Below are 21718 nucleotides of genomic sequence, written 5' to 3' on the forward strand. Positions count from 1 at the left end.
GCCCTGCCCTGCCCTGCCCTGCCCTGCCCTGCCCCGCCCCGCCCTGCCCTGCCCTGCCCCGAGGTCGGTGCTGGTCTCCCTGCCCTGCCCCGCCCCGCCCCACCCCGGGGCCGCGCTCCGTGCCCACCCACCCCTTCTCCCTCTCCCCCCGGCCCTGCCTTGCCCCGCCCCGCCCCGCCCCAGCCCACCCCGGGGCCGCGCTCCGTGGCCACCCACCCCTTCTCTCTCTCCCCAAGGCCCTGCCCCGCTCCGGGGCGCGGCTGCCCCGCCCAGCCCTGCCCTACCCTGCCCTGCCCCGCCCCGGGGCCGCGCTCCGTGCCCGCCCGGGGCCGGGGCTGGCGCTGGGCGGGTAGGAGGGAGGGCTCGCCCGGCCCCGGCCCCGCGGCCCGGCCAACCCACGGCGACCGGGGCTGAGCCATAAAAGCGGCGGGAGCCGGCGGGGCCGCGGCTCCAGCTGGTGGCAGCCGTGCCCGGCACGCCTGGGGTGGGCAGCGGCCGCCCCTCCGCAGCCCCAGCCAACGCCGCCGGGCCACCCCCAAGATGCTGTTTTGGCACACGCAGCCGGAGCACTACAACCAGCACTCGACCGGCAGCTACCTGCGGTGAGTCCCGGGCAGCGGGAGCTTCGGCGGTGCCCTTGCCCTTGTGTGTGACTGTGTGTGTGTTTTCGGGGGTCCGATGCCCCCGTTCCGCTCAGTTCCCCAGCGGCACCGCCGGTCCCCTCGGTCCCCGTCGGGTTAGCGCCGCTCTCTCTGTCTGAGGGACCGCGGGCTCCTTTTTCTTTTGCCACCTTCTTTTTCCAGCTTCATTTTTTGACTCTCGCTGTGCAGCTTTGCCGCGGTGGTGGTGCCGGGTTCCTTCTGCCCCGGGCTGAGACTCGGAGGGCAGAGGTGCGGCCGCGGGCAAGCGCTGCCAAAAGTCTGTGGAAAACGCCTGTTGGCAAACGGAGAAGGCACAGAGTTTTCTGGGGATGCGATTTCTTTCTCTGCTTTTTGGGGCGAAGTGTGAAAAGCTCAGAATTTCGCTTTCCGAACTTGCCTAAACCAGCTTTTTCCTGCCTTCGCACAGTTGTGTTTAATTAAATGCGCCTAATTTAAGTACAAGGGCTGCTAAACAATAGTCTGTAACATGTGTAGCACAAACCCGTGTTTCCTCCCTCCAAACGATGTCAAAGCAGGCAACTTCGGGAGTTTCCTCTTTGCCAGGTGCTTGTGAGTTACTTGTTTTGTGAAGATGTAAAGCTCAGCCCTCGGTTGGTGTCGATTGCTGCTGCTCCTCTGGAGAGGGATTTTGCTGAATTGGGGCAGTGGAGGACCTGGCTGTGGCCCAAGAGCGTGACTGTCAAATGCACCCCCGAACAACCACTCCTGAGAGGACATTAAGTCTGTCTGGGGAAGCACTTCCAACACAGATAATACTTCATTTCAAGGAGACATGCTGTCTTGACTATTCCTGCTCCTTAACAGGGTATTTGCAAAGGAATTTGTTTTTTTTTCTGACTAAGTAATAACCTCCCTTACAATACTGTAAGAGTCTTGCTTTCTGACAGCTTCTCCACTTCCTCATACAAGATTCTGCATCTCCTCCCTCTATATCAATGTCAGTTTCACAACATGTATGTGGCCAAAATTCTTTTGCTGTGTTCTTGCAGAACTGATTAGTTTAGGACAGCAAGAACAGTAGCAGCAGAGGAGCATCAGCATTGGTGCTTGTGTGTATTCTCTGCATTAGAGAGTGTTTGTGGTGCCCAGACTGCTTCATTAACTCCATGGATTTCTAGCACAGTGCTTCAAGATCATCAAGTCTGGGTCAGGCTTGAGTCCACAATTTAAATTCCATTTAATTGGCCAGAAAACACATTTGCTTATTTTGCTGCTTGATGCTAGCTGGGGGCTAAAGGATGCCTTTCGGTCAGGAAGGCTGCTGGTATGGAGGTGACCTGTCAGTGTTTTAGGAACAAACTTCAGCTTTAATGAGTATCTGCTACTGTGACCATAGTGGTTTTGATCTGGGACTAAAAGCCCTAAAATGCTTTTTATGGCAATAATGCCCTCAGGTGTTTCAGGGAAGGCTGTTTGATGAAAACTCATAGGTTTTATGTACAGACCTCTAATTCTGGCCAATTCACTTTCTATGAGAATATGTCAAGTCATGCATTTCTAAGAGGGGCATTTTTCTGCTGAGCTGTGCCTTTCTGAAGGCTTTCCATACCCCCTCACAGTGACTGCACAGGAAACTGAAACATTTGAAGTTGCTATAAGAAAAGTTTATATAAATTATACGTTGCAGGGATCAAAGGCTTTCTGTCTATCTGAGACATCCGTGTAAGTTCTGCCATACCTCAGTGGCAGTTGTAGTTAGAGCTAAGATATGACAGAAAAATCCTTGTACATTTTCATTCATTTTTTAGGAAAACCCAGTGTGTGTTTTACTTTCTGTTCTGTCAGCTGACTGAGCTCTCAAATAACTTTCTATCTTCCCCGGTAAGTCATGATCTTACTGTCGGTTAAGATCAGAACTGTATAGCTTTAGCATTAAAGGTGAAACTTGTGAGAGTTTTAAAAGGTTTAATGCCTTTTTTTTTCTTTTGAAGAATTGAATATTGCCATGGCTTATATACTTACAACTTAAAAATTCTTGTAAGCCTTGAATTGACCTGCTTCTAAATTCAAAACACTTTTAATAAGGTGAAATGTTTTAGAAGGTCTCGACCCAAAGCCACGGATACCACAGGCCATTAGTTCAAATGCCCCAGTAATAAAAATATGATTAAATTGTGTGGCTTTGTTGGGTCTTTATTATGGTGATGCTTTCCAGAAACTGAATCATGGATTCTTCCATGCTTCCAGTCTTCAGTGATCAGACAGCTGTTCTGGCAAGTGCAGGGGTGCTAAGAGCCCTGAAATCTGAGTGAAATATGATATTTGAATTTTGACTTCCTCGTGCCTAAATTTCTCAACTGTTTCAGGTGAATAGGTGTACAAATTTCTCACCCCTAAATGTTAAACCTGGGCCAGATTTTGTGCAGTTTCTGCTGAAGTGCAGAAGTTCTTGGGCTTCGGAGTTTTTGATCCGTTCCCATATGTAAAGCTGCACACATTCCAACAGCATTGTGCAGAAGAGCAAATGTTGGCATCTGGGGTGAGCAAGATGACTTTGGAGCAGTATCAGATTCTGCATGTGTGTGGAGCAATGCTATCTATTTCAGAAATCTACTGCAGGCATTTCTGTCACTTCATTACTGTAGTAAATCATCACTAAGGAAGAAAACCCTCTCTGTGGCAGTGGTTGGGCAAGAGCTGTGATTATGTCAGTAATGCCAGTAAGCAAATGGGTCTGGATGCCTTCGAGTGGGTGATAATGTGGAGGGTGTGGGGTTGGGAGAGAGAATAGAATCAGAGATGGGTGTTTCTTTTCTCTTGTTTGTATCTGAAATGGCGCAGTTTGTTCTCTGGCTTTATTTTGCCATAAACAGGAGTACCTATGTTTGAACCAGGCACTTTTGCAGTTTGCTCTAAACTGCTACAGTGTTTCACTCATGACCTGGGTGTCCTTCAAGGTTGTGGGTGCTACAAGTGGATCATTAACTGAACAGGCAAGGCAAAAATTCTTAATGCCCTTTCAGACTGCATGCCTGTACATGCTGGCATGTTCCTGGGTGGTTTTTCTTAAAGCTTTTTGTGTATGAGGTTATTGAAAGGAGCAGAACTGCAGCCTCTGTAATGGAAATTTCAAGTCTTCACACATCTGGAGGAAATGGAGGAGAAAAAGAATATTTTTCTGAATTGTCTCCATGTTCAACATAATCCTCCTAATTTGCAAGGATACAAATGTCTTAAGTAGGTGGACACAATGATCAGAAGTGTTAGTGACATGGCTAAGGCTAATGTGGTTCTTAAGTATCAGACAAGCTGATGCTTATTCCTGACATCTCATTTTGTGCTAATCAACTAATTTGTTGAGCTCTCAGTCTTGCTAATACCAGTTCTGCTTGGGGATTAGTGTGGACTGGGATCAGCCTGACATTAAATCAGCAGGCAAGTCAGCATCAACATCTTGAAAAGAAGTGAGGACAGGGACTATGGGCAGGTCCTGGTGAAGCTGGTCCTGAGCACCTGTGTGTGCATTTATGAAGATGGCCCAGAAGAGCTATGCGATTCCTTGGGACCAGGTTTAATAGAGTGAAAGGAAATCTCATGAGTCAATTAATCCAGCAGTTCATGCAATTATTTACCTGAATGTCTCCTTTTCACACCAGAGCTATGTCTGCACTTCACCCTTGGCCGCTGTTTGAAGACATTTTACTAATCAGACATTCAGCTGTCAAAGTGCCCTTTCTTGTTTGTTTGTTTTTCTGAAAGACTTTCATCAGAGAACCCAAGTACTGTTAAACAAATGTACTTCCACAAGGATAAAGAATCTATTTTTGATATTTTTTCCTCATCAAGAAAACTGCTTTACTGAAACATAAATCTGATTTAGTTTTTAAAATAATAAATTAATTCTCAGACATACTCTATTTTGCCAGTGCTATGTTCTTTTGTGTGCAGTGCTGATATCCTAAAGGCAGAAGTTGCCTGGTTACATTATACAGGCCAGATCCTTTCTCTTTTGGCCATTTTAACTCTGTGTTTCTCTAGAAGTCATCTCCATTATCTCAGACCATGAGAACCAAGTGCAGATTGAGGCTAGAATATTCCATAAACTCTTTGTAATTAAATGTGTGTAAATTGTGTGTTGCAGAGATGTCCTTGCACTGCCGATTTTCAAGCAGGAAGAACCACAACTGTCTCCTGAGAACGATGCCAAACTGCCACCCTTTCAGTATGTCCTCTGTACAGCCACATCACCTGCTGTGAAACTGCATGAAGAAACCCTGACCTACCTCAACCAAGGTAGGGTTTGCACTACATTGAAGAAGAGCATATTTCCTGGGAACGGTTCATGAGACATTTAATCCCATACTTGTGTACATACAGTGGGATGGGAAAAGAGGGATAGAGATGGGGGGGGGGGAGGGTACAGGAAAGGAGGATTATTCAATTTTTAACATTTAGATACCAGATTATCACCTATTATAAAATAATGAAGTACCACTTATTTAACTGTTGACTTAAAGCAGTGTTGTAGCACACACAGTTTCCTGTGACTGAGTACTGGCTAGATCTCAGACAACTTAAACTACAGTCACAAGGCCAGATTGATTAGCAGATGGGCAAACTTTGAGTTAGGGAGGGCTCTTAATACTGCAAGTCCTCAGGCACTGCTGGAGGGCATTGCCAGAGGATGAATTAGCAGGTATCCAAGGGCTGCTCTGTGATCTGGGCAGAGAGTGACATTGCTCACACTGGCTGTGTGGTGTGGCTTTGCTCAGTGCCTAACTTGACAAGTTGCCAGGGTTCAATGCATCCAAGTCCTCTTTAAAAGACCTCATAGGGTAGTTTTTATTCCAGGATAAACAAGCACTGTGTGTTTCTCTATACCTTTCACCCGCGCTGCCTCCACTTTGGCGGAATTTGTGCAGACACATCTATGGTTGGTGTTTGGCTGTCACTTTGCAGCACCTCTTACATGTGGGTCTTGAAGAGATCAGACCTCTCCAGGCACAGATTATGCTAAAACATATTATACTTATTTTCTGCCGGGCTGTAAACAAGGGTATTAGCCTAACAACAACCTGGAGGCTGTCTGCACTGTTAGTGAGATCCTCTCCTGGTTCAGGACACTGCACCAGCTCTTTAGGCTTCAGACACTAAATATGATGCTTGCTTGAATGCTTCCCCACATAGGTTTATTTCAATGCTAGTAGAAATCAGAGCCCTGATCTCCCTTGGACTCTGACCTCAGGTGCAGCTTGCTGCTGGATCTGTGTTGGTAGCTGTTGACCCATGGAGCCCTACAGAAAGATCAGTGGAGTACTGCAGGCTCTACGCAAGGAGTCATGTATTTCCTGTCACATAAGATGGCACTGTTCTGTCTCCTGGAATCAGAAGATGCTTTGAATGTGTGACTGTGTCATCCCAGATTATTCACTTAAACAGAGCAGACCCCAGGAGGTGATATGGGGCATATCAAGGGTGAGATTGAGATGAATGTCCTGTGAAACACAATTCTTTCCTGTATTGGGATAACAGATTTCTTTTGTTGTGAAAAGCAGTCAACAGCGAAATATTTTGGCATACATGAAGCAGTGCCTGCTGTTTTACCTTGGTAAGGAAAAAGCTAGACAGCTCTTTACACAATACCATGAGTTTTAAAAAACTCATTGACTGGAGCAGTCTGCGGTTTCCTATGTGAAGTTTGACTGTTCCTGCCTTTCAGACAGACTTTGTGTTAGGCTTTGTCCTACTTACTATTGCAATGAGCTGTCTCCTGCTACATCATGACACAGTACTGACCTGTTTCCTTGGTATTTCTTGGATATCATCTGTCTTTCATCCCTGAAGGGGAAAGGTGGGATGTGTCCTTGCAGACACAACCTGGAGAATGAGGCTAGATAGGCCTGTAGGAGAAAAGCAGGGAAGAGGTTGGCAGGAGCTGTGTAGTGGGGCAGAGTTGGGAAGCTGCTGGGAATAGAAGCCAACTCCATAATTCTGTTGGCTTGCCACAGTGCATGGAAACAGCACTTTCTCTATGAGGGGTGATTAGTAGTAAAAATTTGTGCATCTCCTGACAGTTGAACTGGCTCACTGCTTTCTGTTCCCCTTGACAGGAACTTTGCATCTGCCTGCTACCTTCTCAGGAGCATCCTCACCTCATTTGTTTAAGCTCCCAAGCAATTTGTCTTCTTCCTTACACTGAGTTGTTCTAGGTTTCTTGAAAAAACTTTTGAAATTCAAGGCTGTCCCAATGTAGATGGATTTTTTTTTTGAGCTCTTGCAAGGTGCCTACTTTAAAAGCCATTCTACTTCAAAAGGCTCCTTCAGAGTCCACAGATTGGGTGCAGTCTTGCTCCCAGCATTGTCCGTCTCCTGTAGCACGGGCAGTCCTTGACTGTAAATATGTCTGATATGTAGTCTACCTTCATACTAAATCCATTAGACCAAAACCCTTGCCTGTGCTAGTTAGTAAAAAGGGCATGGAGTCTGGTCCCATGTGGATATAAGCTGCTGTGAGAAGCTTGTGGGTTCACTAAATGTAACTACAGATATGAGAAGAGAGTGCTGGCGAGCTGTGGTCAGAGCTGGGTGTCTAATTTTTGTTGGTGAGATATCAGTGAGAACATTGCCTCAGGTTAAGAAGAGATGATGATTTAAAGACTGTCAGAAAATTAACCCCATTAATAGAATTATGTTGTATCAGCTTGAGGAGGTTTGTGAAGGGGACCTCAGGGCAGTCTTGTAGCATGGCACAAGAGCTGACAGACTTCAAAGCTTTGTGACCAACTGCAATGCCACAGGTATCTCATGAAGCAATTTAGGCCATTCCCTACACCTTATTGCCTTATGCTGACTGTAAGCAGAGGGACACCTCTTGCACCTTATCCTCTCCCTGTGTTTATTGTGGTTTGGCTAAACACTGTTACATAACACTTCCCTTCGTCATATGCTTGAGTGTTGGGATGGATTATGTTAGCAAATGGGTAACTTCATTAATGAATGTCTCTCCACTCTGCCTGTGTGTCAGTCATAGCTGGCTCCTAGTAAGACAGATAGAAAGATACAGTGGCTGTCCCAGCACCAATAAAGCAATTCACATCCAGTGGGGTTACTTTCCCAAACTGTGAGTAAAGGATGTGGGATTTTCTGCTTGCTCGATAACTCTTGCCGCTTGCTGTTCAAATGTTTCTTCTGAACTTGAGCTCTTCACAACTCAGTAACTGACCTTTTGTTGTTGTGAAGCAGCTCTGCTTTCTGCCCTGAAACACATTCTCCACATGTGACTGGTTCAGTTGTGGTGAATGGACCAGCTCAGGAAGTAGTCCATAGGCAGAACTGGATGGAATAAAGGGCAGGTCAGACAGAGCTATGGACTGTGGAAAGCTGAAAGTGCTGGGTAGCAAATTGAAGACCAAGTTGCATAGCACAGGTAGAAGAGCAACCAGTGTAGAGTTTCAAGTGAAATCTGAAAGGATTTCATAAGGGATAGAAGAAGAACTATCCAGTGGCTGTGTTTGTGTACAGATGGGAGAGGGCTCCAGGCTTGTGGAGCATGACTTCTCATAAGCCTTGCTTCTTGATGGATAGAGCCAGAGAGATGGTCAGTGGCATTGAGGAGGAATAGGTCTTTGGCCTGAGCTCTCCACAAGCGTGGAGGCTGAGAGGACTCCAAGCTGGAGACCAGAGACCAGTGTTTTCAACATGGGCAGGGGAAGTATTTGTGAGAGAGCATAAGGGAGTGAGCTTAAGGGAATGGTGTTAAGTCGACTCGGGAACATTCAGCAGTGGCAGAGTCCCAAGCTTGTCTACTCTCGTTTGAATCATGAGTACTTGCTGGCCACAGCTCTAGAACCAGCCTGTAAATGAAGTAACTGGAGTCAAATCCTTAGCTCAGTTACCAAAGGCTGACTCACTACACTTGTCTTTCCCGATCTCTTACCCCTCTGCCTCCCACATTCCTTGGGAAACTGGAGCCAAGTTGAACACAATCTTAGTTTGCTATTCCTTAGGGCAGTTGCTTCATTAAGAGGTCTTTACTGGATCTCAGGAGGATTACTCATCCAATGGACCCAAGTATAGGCTTATTAATGTGATGTCTCAACACTGCTCCACCTTCAGTCCACTAAACTGGTAAAGGTGCTGTCCTTGCATTAGAAGCTGCCCCTGGCATCGCTATGTTGGTCAGGAGTCACATCTGTCAGCAGAGCTACACTGTCCAGAAGTCTGCAGCACAAACATCGTCTAACGTTTCTGGAACCAGCCTGCCTTTTAGCACTATTTCAGTGTCTCTTGTGGATAGAGATTTGCAGACAAACAACCAACCAGCAACCATATTACAAACCACTGCTTTAGCAAGACAGCTTGATGCAGTGCATATTCCATGGTCTGCAGTCATATGGGGTGTGGTTTGACCATGTCTGGTTGAAACCAGTTTCAAACATGGACAGAAATGGGAGCAATGAAAGCTGGTTCCAGAAACTCCAGCAGGAAGAATGTGGAAGAAACAAGTCCTGTGTACAGTAGATCTGAATGCTAATAAATGTGAGGAAATATAATCATTCCTGTAAAAAACAAAATGCCAAAAATCACATAAACCTGAAAGTCATTGCCCAAGGGAATCAGCTTGTAGTGCCAGAACCACATGTGGACTTTATGCTGTTCAAGTCATGATTTTTGTTTCCTGACCAGCATTAGGCTGGCTCAGAGCCTCAGGTCTGAATTACTTCAATAGAGGACAGTTAAGGTTGATGGCAGAGGGTCACTGAGAGCAGGCTGTATGACAAATCCAGCCCTGTTCCCCAGTGGTACTTCAGAGTGACTGGCCTCCTCTTCCTGTAATGTTTTCCTGGGCTCTGTTCAGCTCTCTAGATCTGCTGTATGTGACCTGTGGGTTTTGGCCATGCGAGGATTTTAGTATACAGCTGGTTAGGGTTTGGAAGGCTGACTGTCTCCGCTTTACGGTTTCTTCCAGGAGTCAGCCTTATTGCCAGTCCTAGACGGTTCAGAAAAAAAACAAGCCAAAAACACAAACGATGAGAGAAAACCACGAACATCTGAGTAAACCTGTGCTGATATTGGGAGTGTTGCTGTAGAGATGCATGAGCAGCAGATGCCTCATGAAGCTATAGATGAACTTAGCTGGAGTCTGGATCACATCCAAACAAAAGCCCCACATTTCAACCCCAGGGTGCAAAGGCATATATTAAGGTTCAAGACATGTGCATTAACTGGTACAATTTAAATGGTGCTGTGTTTAAAACCTGCTGGGTGTTGTCCTGTCTCAGCTCACTGCAGATGTGTTCTGGTTTCTTCTCCAAGGAAAAGTGCAGAAAGCGCTGGGCAAGGAGCAGTTGAAGAGGACGCTTTGAGGTCGATTGTAATTGTTTGGGTAGGAGATGAAACTGCTTACAACAGAAAGCAAAAGAGAACCTTTGCCTCCCTTGAAAAGTCTAAAGTTCAAATTTGGTTGTCTAATCTTCTACAGCCAGAGAACCCAGTTTTAAACACTGAGATTTACAGTAAATGAAAAAAAGCTGTTTTGTATTGACGTTAACTCCTACGTAATTGAGTTTTTATGGGGTCACAACTGCCTGGATGTTTGGACTTTTCCTGGAACAATTCTTTATTTGCCTAAATGAAGTGTAGAGAAGGTTGAGTGACCAGCTCTGGCTGGGTGTGCTTCTGCTTTAATTATAGCTCTGTTTGTGGGGATATTTTTGCTTTGTCTCATGCTAGAAACTGCCTCTTTCCCTAACAGTCACTGTCATCACTGACCAGGCCCTGGGCATCTGTAGGAACTCTGCTGCTGGTGGTTTTTCCCATGTGGACATGCACTCCACCCTTGCCTGAGATCACAGGCAGAGCAATGACTTTGTGTTGTTGAGAACGAGTACCAGGTACTCCCTGTGGCTGCCCTCTATGCATCCTTGTTCCTTGATCATTGTGGGGTGCCATACTGCTCCTTGACCCATTTGCACTCTGTTCCAGGGTTTGGATGGCTTAAAAGATGGCTAATTAATGAAGCTGGTTTGTCTTTCCCATTTCTGAGACTGGCTACTTGATGGTTTTGGTTCTTGTGGTGCACTTCATCTTTAGAAAAGGAATTTGTCTCCTGCCTGACTTTGAAGATGGCTCTGAGTAGGTTCTGGTGTCTCAGCTGAAGCCATTAATTGTGCCAGAAGCAATTTCCCCATATGTTTGGCAGCTCTGTCTTCACTTGGCAGCCCAGGATAAACAACCCTGTCTCCAAACCACACCATCCCTAAGCTCACTATGAATCTTACTTCAGATGACAGGGCACCTCTGTGTAAGTAGAGCATCTGACTTCTGTTGTCCCTAGGAAGCAAGAATCTCAGTTGTCTGTTAACTGAGAGCCTGTTTTCTATTCTTTCTGTAATCCTTGCTTCTGTTGCTAACATCTGGATAAAATTCAAATGAGACTGTGAACTTGCTGGACTGTAGCCTGAGTACGACTTCTACTGGAAGCCCCTAGACTGCGTTTTGTTCTTCCATAAATATTAAGTATCTGTGAAGGAAGGGAATACTTAGAAGTTCCTCTGACCATAGTGAGAAATGTGAGAATAACTGGAAGATTTTTCCCTTGTATTCCATGTAATTTTTTTACTTTACCCCATTATCCATATTTACTTTGAGATTACTTTAAGTATGATAGTGAAATTTTTGCCTGTGCTTTTACAGGCTTTGATGTTTATATTAATGTAGCTACCAATCTGAGAAGATGTGGAAATTTTCCAGTTAGCTTCTTCCAATTTGTAGTGTCCTAAAAGGTCACATTTTAGGTAACCGTAAGAAGCTCGAGAAATACTGTAGGTTTGACATGATTAGCTGTTTTTATGGGAGTAATATACCTTTCTGGAAGATAATATTCTTTTTTCCCCTAAAGTGGTAGAGAAACAAGTGTGTTTTTTTTTTCCTCCCATTTGCTTCCTACAAAGAGTTTCTTATGTGTTCCTGAAGCTACATGGCAAGCACTGGAGCAGAGAGATTCCTCTTGTCCTAACTCAGTGCCACATTTGTGAGCAGTGTGGAAGGTACAGTCTGCTTTGGTAGAATGGTTGCCAATTATATCTCCTCCCCTTCCCTGTGGTGGGCACTGGTTGAGCAGCCACATGTGATAGTGGGACTTGCTTTCTCCCAGTTTATTAACTGCAGAAATGTGATGAAGGAAGCAACTTACCTGAGGGCATCTGAGGGAGCTGCCAGGTGGGGTCAGGAGTTGTACTCAGCTCTTTTGCATCCCTCTCAGGCACCCTCACCCAGGGCCATTCTTTTTAGTTATCTGAAACTCAAGTAAATATTACACACAGAGATACTCTTACAGAGCTATAAAACTTGTTGTCCAAATTGACTTAGAACAGGTTGAAACCAGAAAAAGCCTGTATTTTTTACTTACACAGAGATGGCTGAGGTTTTCTGAACTGGACAGATGTGACTGAGATAATTCTGAAGGTTTCAAGTACATGCTAGAGAAGTGGAAATACAGGAAGAAATTATTTTCACAGGGCAGATATTTTTTCAGCTTTCCATTGGAAGTTTGTAATTTCTTCATTGATTAATTTATATTAAAAGTCAAAAGTTTATAATATGGCTTCTAACATGGATTAGGTGGGATCCAACAAAGTGGTGAGGTCTATGCAAGGGAAGCCCAAGTACACACAGTGAATTTAGCAATTGGGGATGTTTTTGTCTTCTGGCTCATTTTTTGTCCTTGATTCAAAGCTGGACTATAGTCTTGGGGGATTTAAATGTATCTCCCCCCTCTTTTAAGTGGAAACCGCTGTAAATGAGGCGTATTTCTCTTAGTGCCTGTTAGCTATGCTGTGTCACCACTGTAAAATAGACCATCTTCAAAAGTTTGGGGAGAGTAGGGTTCTGCCAAATGTTCATATGGCAAATGAGCAGTGAAATTTTCCTGCAGCAAACTTGGCTCCGAGGCATATGTTGACTTTCCCACAAGAAAGAGGTAGGAAGAGAAAGAAAAGGACAAAGAAACCCGCTCAAGTTGGGGGCAGATTGTAAAAGGAGGAAAAATATAGAGACATGATGACAATGAAGCTCTGTGATATAGCAGAGTTAGTAGTTGAATTGGTCTGCTGTGGTTCTGTAATCTTGCTGCGCTGGTGGCAGTGGGGAGTAGAGCAGGTATCCTCAGTGCTGAACTTGGATGGAGGTAAGGTAGCTGTGCTGCAAGGGAAAACAGGCAGGAGGCAGGTGAAGGGCAAGACTGTGAATACTAGAACAAGGCATGTGTAAGTTGTGGTTCTGATTGCCACAGGAAGACTAAGTTCAGGAGGAGACCACAAGAGTTAATGCACATTGGTCATGACTGGGCAGTTTAATACGGATGTAATCTGGACACTGAGTACCAGAAACTGGTGAGATATGGCAAGGAAAAGGCTGGCTGTGTCCACCCTGCTCCATCTCTGGGTGCTGTGTTGAAGATGGGATGTGGGGCAAGATGAGCCCACACTGCAGTGTTAGAGTGGCTCAAATGCTCTTTTTCATTTCCTGGCCCACAGCTTGTCCTCCTTTGCAGGATTTCCATGTTCCTTGCATAGTTGGGAACTTTCAGGGTGGCCTATTGTGTAGCTGGTGAATTCATAATATCCACTGGATAAACATCTACAGCATCTTGTCAAATGAGGCTGCAGTAAGCAACTGCACAATATCCACTGCCATTTGTGGCTCAGGGTTTGAGGGTTCTGCTTTTGCTTCTCATCCTGCAGAGTTTCCACACATGGGACACTTGAGCAAGTCTTATGCAAATTTTTATTTTTGTTTGTGACTGGCTAAAAAGGTGTGGGTAATCAAGCATGAAAGTTCAGATGCCAGCTCTGTCACTCTTGTCTGTTTACCCTGGGGGTTCATTAAACTATCTTGTCAGAAAAATCTTTGTATGTGGCTGGTGCCCTGAATACTTGTGTGTGGCTGTTTCAAAGGTGAACCTCCTGCCTGCTGGAGGTTCTTCGGTTTGGTACGCTGAATGCTTGCTTTTTTCCCTCCCCCTCCTTCTGCATGATGTGTTTTACTGTCAGCATTCCTTTGCCTTTATCTGTGCGCTCTTCAGGATGTCCATATAAAGTTGCTAAATGGAATTTTTATTGGCCAGCTTGGCTTAATAATCAAACAGTTTCTAGGCTGGTTCTGTCCAGTGCTGTGTGGACCATTCTGAGAAAGAGGACTCAGTTCATTTTTTTTCCTTTCCACAGACTTTTGCTTATTCAAAGGTTAGGATTTAATTAATTGCTGGAAAGACAAGCAAACTACTCTGCTAGATTAAGTAAGGCCTGAGTCATATCAGCCTGGAACATCAGCATCCTAATTGAGAATTAGTGTATCGTGTCGGTGTATTGTGCAGAAAACCACAAAATGCATAGTGCAAGTGACCCTTGAAACGTAACACCAAAACAAAGAAAAGTAAGCAGGGTATTGTGGTTGTGTAGCAAATAATTTTTGAACAAAATGTAACTTTGAGCTTGAAATGGTGATAATCTTTCATAATCAGAAATTGTGTTGAACTGAATTATTTTTCATCTGTAGCAAATTGTTGACTTGCAGTTCTTTTGTCCCCAAATTAAGTGGTCACACCTGCATTTAATGTGCGTTAACTACCAAAGACAATACAAACTGAAAAAAGTAAACAGTCAGATAGATGCAATTGCTTTATGAATTACCAACCAGAAACTCTCTGGACCTGGGTGGTTACTACTTTGCTGGATAGTACTCTTGTTTGTAAAGTAAGTTGCTCAAATTGTAGCCTAGGAGGAGATTGCAGAAATTTGCTGTTGCTCAGGGAATGTCTGTTTAAAATACAAATTACAGTATATCACCACCCACCCAGGTTTTTATTGGTGCCCCTGAAGCTTTCAATGAAGATGGGAGACAAATTGCGTCTCAGGAATTTACTGTGGTTTTCTAAATATTTATTACTGTTTTGTTCTCTGCCAGAGGTAGGAAAGGAGTGTTGTGGTGAGTGAGGAGAGCACTGAGTGGCACGGGCATGCAGAGGCTGCTTTGGCATCAGCTGTGCTGGGGATTTGTTTGCAAAGTGTCTTCTTCATTTCAGGCAGTGACAGAGATGCTTTAGGAGCCCCTGTGTGTGTGTCCAGTATTACACCATGACCAGAGGCCAGGCTGGTCACTGCCTTTGAAGTGATCTCAAACCTGTATTGCCTATGGTGGTGCAGCTGTGACCCAGGGTAGGAAGAGGGTTTCAGCAAATTGCTGGCTTTTAGCACTGGGTGATGAGTATCATCCTGCTAAATGGTGACTGATCTAAAATGGCCACCACTGCTCTCCTTTTCCACAATTGGTTTTTTCAGACTCTTTCTTCCCTCTGAGCCCAGCGGATGTTGAACCTTTGTCACCTGAGGACCAGATACTGTCCTGGTCCTGAACCTGACTGGGCCATTCAATCAAACCACTACAAAAACTCAGTGTTGGTACCTTCTGCCCCTGTTTTCAGCTTTGCCACCAAGTACAGACTTGCAAAGTTGTAGTCTAACCTGTATTGATCTGTATTTCTATCTGAGACAGATGGGAAGAACTCAATATGGGGAACTCTGTATTTCAGCTGTGTGTTTTGGGCTTAGCTACTTGCAGTTTGTCTTGGGAACTGGGAGTACGGATTGTTTTAGTCACACTTGCAGACATGTTTCTTTGCAGATTTAGATACCTGACTAAGAATGATCTGTTACTGATTTAGTTTCAGCAGAAAATTGTCAGTCTGTGCCTGCCAGTGCTGGTGAGTCAGGGATAGAGGATTCATAGATGATCTGTGTATCAAAGCCCTGTGTGACCTCCTTGCACTCTGATGCCAGGGAGGAGTCAGCTTTTTTTCAGGTTAGGTCGCTATTGTTCACTTTATTTTACAAAGAGATTGTGTTTTCCAGCGCCCAAGTGGTCATTCTTTAGGGCCTTTCCCCCCGCAGTTATAATTTCAGGCCTGATTGTAATTCACCATTTCAGGAGTTTTGCTAATAGTGATGGTGGAAAATGTAGGGTGAACAAGGTTTGGAAGGTATTTTTCAAGGAAAAAGTATAATCCAAGCAGTTCACTGCTATAAAAGTACAAGTACCTGAATGCTGTCCATGCTAATGAATTATGGGTACCATGGGCCACAAAGCAATGAATTGGCTGGAAAGCTTTAAGGGGAATAAATTCAAAATCAATACCAAAAGCTTGATGTGTAAAGGAACTTTGAGAAATTAGGACTAAATTGCCACTGATAGAGTTTCACAGAGAGGGAAATAAACTGCATGTTTTCTGAAGCTTGACTGGAAGCAGTCTTGCTTGATGATCATTCTGTGTAGCAACTTGAGTTAAACATTCAGAGTTCAAGAGGAAAGCAGTTAGCGTAGAATACCATTTTGACTGAGGTTTTTCATGGCATAAACTGCATTCCAGGGCTTCCATCAGATGACCCATATATCTTTCATCAAAGCATTTTATTTCCTCTTTGGCTTTCAGTTTAATATTAACTCTGTCTACACTGCAGTTTCTTTTTTTCTAGTTGACAGAATCTAACTCCATCCAAGGTGAATCGCTCCTGTCAGGTGGAGATGTGTGGTGCCCTCTGACTGCCAGGTTGCAGTGCTGTTCCTCCCCCATGTGAGGGGTGGAAGATGCAGAGCTTTGAGTGCTTGATGCTAGTGTGGAAGGAACATGATATTTTTTATGCCCATTATTTTCTTTGTCTCATTTTAACTACAAATAAGCAAATCAGTCTGACCAAAGAGTAAGAGTGTATCAGTACACAGAGGTGCCACAAAAACCTGTTCATTCCTGAGATATTTGCTGGCTGGCAGTGCTTCTGGTTGGACCATTATCTTCCTCTGTAGAACAGCTCATATGAAATTTTGCTGCCCCTGTTACCCCATCTGAATACAGTCATAGGCTGTCTCTTGGGCTCTCAGTCTCAAAACCTAAATTAATTTTCTTCAATGATTAACTAGCCTCATTTTTGCCTGGAAATGAACTGTAAGTGCAGGAGATACCTGGCTTTGTAAATTGGTTTGAGAGGATGAACTGTATCAGTCTATAGCTGATGAAATTATCCCCGAACTGAACCATTGAGCAGCCAAGTACTTCATAGATAAACATGGATAGCATATACAAGTAAATAGTACAACAGACATGGCACTTAGGGGACATGGTTTAGTGATGGACTTAGCAGTCCAAGGTTAATGGTTGAACTTGATGATCTTATGGGTCTTTTCTATGATTCTGTGAGAGAAAACCTGTTTTATGAACCTGACCCTGATCTTTTTATGCTCATGCAACAGCATTAATTATGTAGGGTAATATGTACAACTCTAAAATTTTCCAAGTGAACAGTATCAACGTTTATCAGGGGAACATTAAAAAGTCTCTTGAGTTAAAGTTTGGAAGACCTCAATTTCAACACTGCAGTTTACCAAATCCACTTTTGTTGTCCAGTAGTCTTCAAAGGCAGATTGCTGTTGTAATTTTGTTTTACTTACATGCAAAGAGATGGGTAAAGATCTATGTATGTTTCCAGTGCTTATTTTGGTACTTCATATGGTTTATTCTTCCCTCTCCCCATACCTTAAGCCACTTGCGAGATTCAAGAGTAATTTTCTATTTGCAGAACTGCTATTAACATCAGCAGGAGTGTTGTGCAAATGTTTGGGGATTCAAAGTATGGCCTCTCTTGTCCCCCACTTTTTTTTTTCCTAACTGCCAGGCAGCTGAATAAGTACAGTCATCCCTGTGCTCTGTTGATGTGGTCTATACTCATGTGGGTTCAGTTCTCAAAAGGGAATCTCACTGACACACGGTGCCTTTCTGACACATCTGCTCTCATAAGTCTTCCATTTCTAGATGCCTACCCAGAAGTGTAGCACTTTTGTCTCTGCTAGTGGGAGCTGCTTAGAGGGAGATATATGTGCTTTGCAGTTTTCTGCAGGGCCAGTTCTGCAGAGATACTGGCTGGGCCAGGAAATCCAAACTGATCTCCTGCCTTGCCATACCCTGTACATGCTTCAGGAAAAGGGGAGGATAGCAAGATGAACAAGAAAAACAAGAAATAAGGTATACATATGCTTCATTAATCCTAATGATCCTGTCCTTCCTTGGTACTGGCTGCAGATTTATGGTAAAGACTTGGTATAATACAGTGAGCTTATGTACTGTTGTAGTAATTTGTGCATAAGGTATTGAGACATCGGTCTCCTTTGTCTGCTGTCAGCCTTGGAGAGAAATGTTGTTTCATAAACCAGTTACTAAATTCTATTGAACTGGCTAAATTCCTTCTGCTGAGGGTGGTGGTGGGGTGCTGGAGTATAAATTCCCTTCCCGGAACTGGTCCTTGAACATGCTGTAATACCCATTGCTCCTCCACACACACATCTGAAAGAGTATTTATGCCCTGAACAGCCACTTTCCAGGTCTTACGGAACAAATTTTATATCTCTGGTTCACCAAAACACCTTACAGGCTTGACTGCTCTCTGAAGAAGGCAAGATTTTACTCAAGTTTCTGTCCTCTGCAGAATAGTGCCTAGACCTGTTGTGCCACCATCTCTTCACACAACCATTGCTTTAGCAGAAGAGACAGACAAAGGCAGTGCTGTCACAGCCATGTGACATGGGGGGACAGCTGCCTCGAACACCTTGATGACTTTCTGGAGGGTGACCAGAAGTGTAGCAGCCCTGGGAGACAGCTATGATTGATGCCCTAATTGGAGAGGGTTTAGTTGCCAAAAAGCAAACCTTCCCCTCAGATTTCTGCTATGCTTTCATGCCTGTTGATTACTTGGGCAAATGCATTATGTTAGCAAAAATAAGCTTTCCCTGATCAAACGTATGCTTTATCAGCCACAAAAATGCCAGCATGACTCTCTCATTGCTACAACATATTAAACACCTTGGAAATGTTTCCTTAAACTCTAGGTCAGTCTTATGAAATCCGTCTACTTGAGAATAGGAAATTGGGAGAGTTTCAAGATTTAAACACAAAATATGTAAAGGTAAGGAGAAATATAGATTTCTTTTCTTCCTGCTACTACATACAGCCTTTAATGAAGGGCCTGACCTTGCTCACACTGACACAATGGAAAGCACTTTGCCATTGTATTTAGTGGGAGCAGGGCTGATGAAGTTGTTGAGTGCTAGTTTCATGGGACCATGCAGCTTGGCTTTGCAGAGCTTCTAGGAAACCTTTTTTCTGCTTGACCCTAGGGTTTCACAGTGAATATTGGGTTCAGGGGAATCCCAAGGTTCAGTGGTGAACATGGTCAAAGCTGCTAAAGGGCAGACTTGTCTCCCTGCTTAACCCCAGCAACACGCCTGGGTTATTACATGTCATATGGAGGGCCCAGGTGTTTACATCACTCTGCCAGGCAGATTCTGCATAGCTCTAGTTTACTTTGCTAATGGGAATAATTATCAATATATAGAAGTTGATTGTTTGGTTTGGAGGGGGAATTTTTTGTTTCCCCTCCTCCCCAAACAGCTCAAATTAAAAACCTTTGGTCTGGGCCTTGGTTCTGGATCCAACCTTCAATTCTTGACTGTTCTGCCTCAGGATTTCTTTTGAGAAGTGGGGACCAGTTGCAAAATTTGGATTCCTAGCTGGATTTCAAAAGTTGTCCAAGTTAAGGCATTTGCCTATTTGTCTTTTGGCCCATTTCAGATAGTGTGTGGATTGGAATTCCAATTTTGCAGGTGTTCCCACTGTGGCTTGCTTGGTTCTCGAAGCTAGGGTTTGATTGGGGCATTTATGAGGTTCATTGGCAAAAATTGCTCACTCATTTGATATGGAAGTCCCCAGCAGGAGTATGGGCTTCAAACTGGGATGCTAGAGGTCATTACCTCATATAAGTGTAGCCCTCTGAATACAGAAAAGGACATATTAGTTAGGAGTACTTAGGACTTGCCTGCCCTGGGGATTGCCCTTATTCCAGTCCTTTTTCTCCAGTTATTGGCATGGCTGCACAAGTGCAGACCAGTTTGCTGTTACAGGTGCTTTCCTATTCTACACTGGGGCAAATCCAATGACTGGCTGTTAACGGCTGGAATCAAGTTTAGTTCCCACTGACAAGGTGTCTGAACATGTCAGCTCTGCAGGTGTAGGGACAGGTGAGGCGGCTTTCACATTTGCTGATTGGAATGGGATTTACTGGGGTTGGGACATGCTACAGGCATATTAAATATTGCCCCCATATGAGCATTTTTGGGTGTGCAGGCAGTATAGTGATGTTACATGGCATGACACCTAAGGTTAAGTGCCTATAGTGCTTCCAGAATGAATCCCAGAAAGCTGTACAGGGCTGTGTTACACAGTATAGATGTGCCCTGTGAAGGGGGAAGTGTGTTTCTCTCTCACTCAGGGGTCCCTTAGGAATCTGATAAACATGGTGATGGGTCTCTTAGGTGGACCCTCTACTCTCCTCATGAATGGGAGTGAGAAATATAACAGATCAGCTTTTGCTTCTACTCTGGAAAGCGGAAGTCATCTCAAGATAAGGGGCTTTTGGATCACATTGTTTATATTACTGTCTTTTCTTAACAGAGCATAATTCGTGTAGTTTTCCATGACCGACGCCTGCAGTACACAGAGCACCAGCAGCTCGAGGGCTGGAGGTGGAGTCGACCTGGGGACCGTATCCTTGATATAGGTAAGACAATTTCATTATCATATCTATGCAGTGTTTGGAAGCTGAATGGTGTCTATGGAGTGTTTGCATGTGTGTTTAGGGTTTTTTATATCCTACTGTCATAGGAATCCTGTATGTATTTGGGTGGGAAGGAGATCTAGTATTATAGGTCCCAAATAGGTATCTCATTGGTGGCTTTGCTTTTCACATGCATCTTGTAATTGTATGGAAATGCTTTCTCTTCTTCAATTTAATATTTTTAAAATTTTAGGGGTTTTCTTCTACAGATATTCCGCTGTCAGTTGGTATCTTGGATCCCAGGGCTAGCCCAACCCAGTTGAACACTGTTGAATTTCTCTGGGATCCATCAAAGAGAGCCTCAGCATTCATTCAGGTAAGAAAGAAGTGATATTTCTCTTGTAAATACAGTGGTTGGATATTTTATAAAGACCCGGAGAGTTAGAGTAGCCAGGACATGAAGAAGAGAAAAATGGTAATAGAATATACCAACTCATGTGACAATCATATATAATTAATTTGTAGGATACTCACTAAACCAATTTGATGGCTACTTGCTAACTTTGGAGTATTACCTGCTACAGCTAGGATTTTCTTCAAAAAATACCCAAACTCTGATGTTGCCATCTAAGTGTGGGTTTTGTCTAGAGGAAACTGTTCATAACCTCTTAGTTTTGCTCGTTTTCCACTTTCAATGAGTATTTCTCCTTCTGAAACACCCAACTGTATGTTTTTAATCTGTATGAGAGATTTACTTAAGTCAAAGAATACTTTTCTTGATGCTCTGTTTCTTTGAGCTGCTTGTTCTTCTAATTGTTTTTTCTTGAGGAATGGAAATAAAAACAAATGAACTCTTCTGCCTTTCCCAGTTTTTTTGGGAAGACCCAAAACCTCATGTTCAGGCAATATCTGAAATTCAGATTTGCACAGGTTCCAACTGTCTCCAGAGATGAGCACAGCTTCTGTTTTGCCAGGTACATTGCATCAGCACAGAATTTACTCCACGGAAACATGGAGGAGAGAAAGGGGTGCCCTTCCGGGTGCAAATCGACACCTTTAAGCAGAATGAGAATGGTGAATACACAGAACACTTGCATTCTGCAAGCTGCCAGATCAAAGTGTTCAAGGTATGAGGTAGTTTTGACTTTGTCATCAACTAGATTAAGGCACAGAAACACACAGAGATTTTAAATTGTGTAGAAGTGATGCAAATAGTGGTGTAAAATAACAGACTTTTAGCAGGTTATGCTTAAGATCTTAGACAGGACTCTTGTGCACAAAGTGGCATAAACGTTGAACTACACAGCAATTCTAATTGAATTCAAATGATCCAGGTGCTGCACCAAGACCTACACCAGTCCATTGTGCTCAAACACTGCAACTACTGAGATTTTTAGGGTATCCACAGTGTTTTGATGCTCATAGGCAATCACAACATTATGGTGTCATGGCATCTCCAGT

The 21718-nt window shown here is 44.0% G+C and overlaps 1 protein-coding gene across 1 annotated transcript in view; it reads left to right on the top strand.

Moving 5' to 3' along the window:
• Positions 1-440: 440 nt before the first annotated feature.
• The window catches only part of TFCP2L1 (transcription factor CP2 like 1), a 36850-nt gene continuing 15572 nt past the window's right edge, over positions 441-21718 (top strand). Inside the window, exons 1-6 of the mRNA XM_071561817.1 lie at positions 441-602; positions 4744-4895; positions 18534-18610; positions 20155-20260; positions 20527-20633; positions 21232-21384. Coding sequence (XP_071417918.1) covers positions 541-602; positions 4744-4895; positions 18534-18610; positions 20155-20260; positions 20527-20633; positions 21232-21384 — 657 coding nt within the window. The 5' untranslated portion in view covers positions 441-540. The remainder of the gene's footprint in view (positions 603-4743; positions 4896-18533; positions 18611-20154; positions 20261-20526; positions 20634-21231; positions 21385-21718) is intronic.

This window comes from Pithys albifrons, chromosome 8 (assembly GCF_047495875.1).
Source record: "Pithys albifrons albifrons isolate INPA30051 chromosome 8, PitAlb_v1, whole genome shotgun sequence".
Classification (NCBI taxonomy): Eukaryota; Metazoa; Chordata; class Aves; order Passeriformes; family Thamnophilidae; genus Pithys; species Pithys albifrons.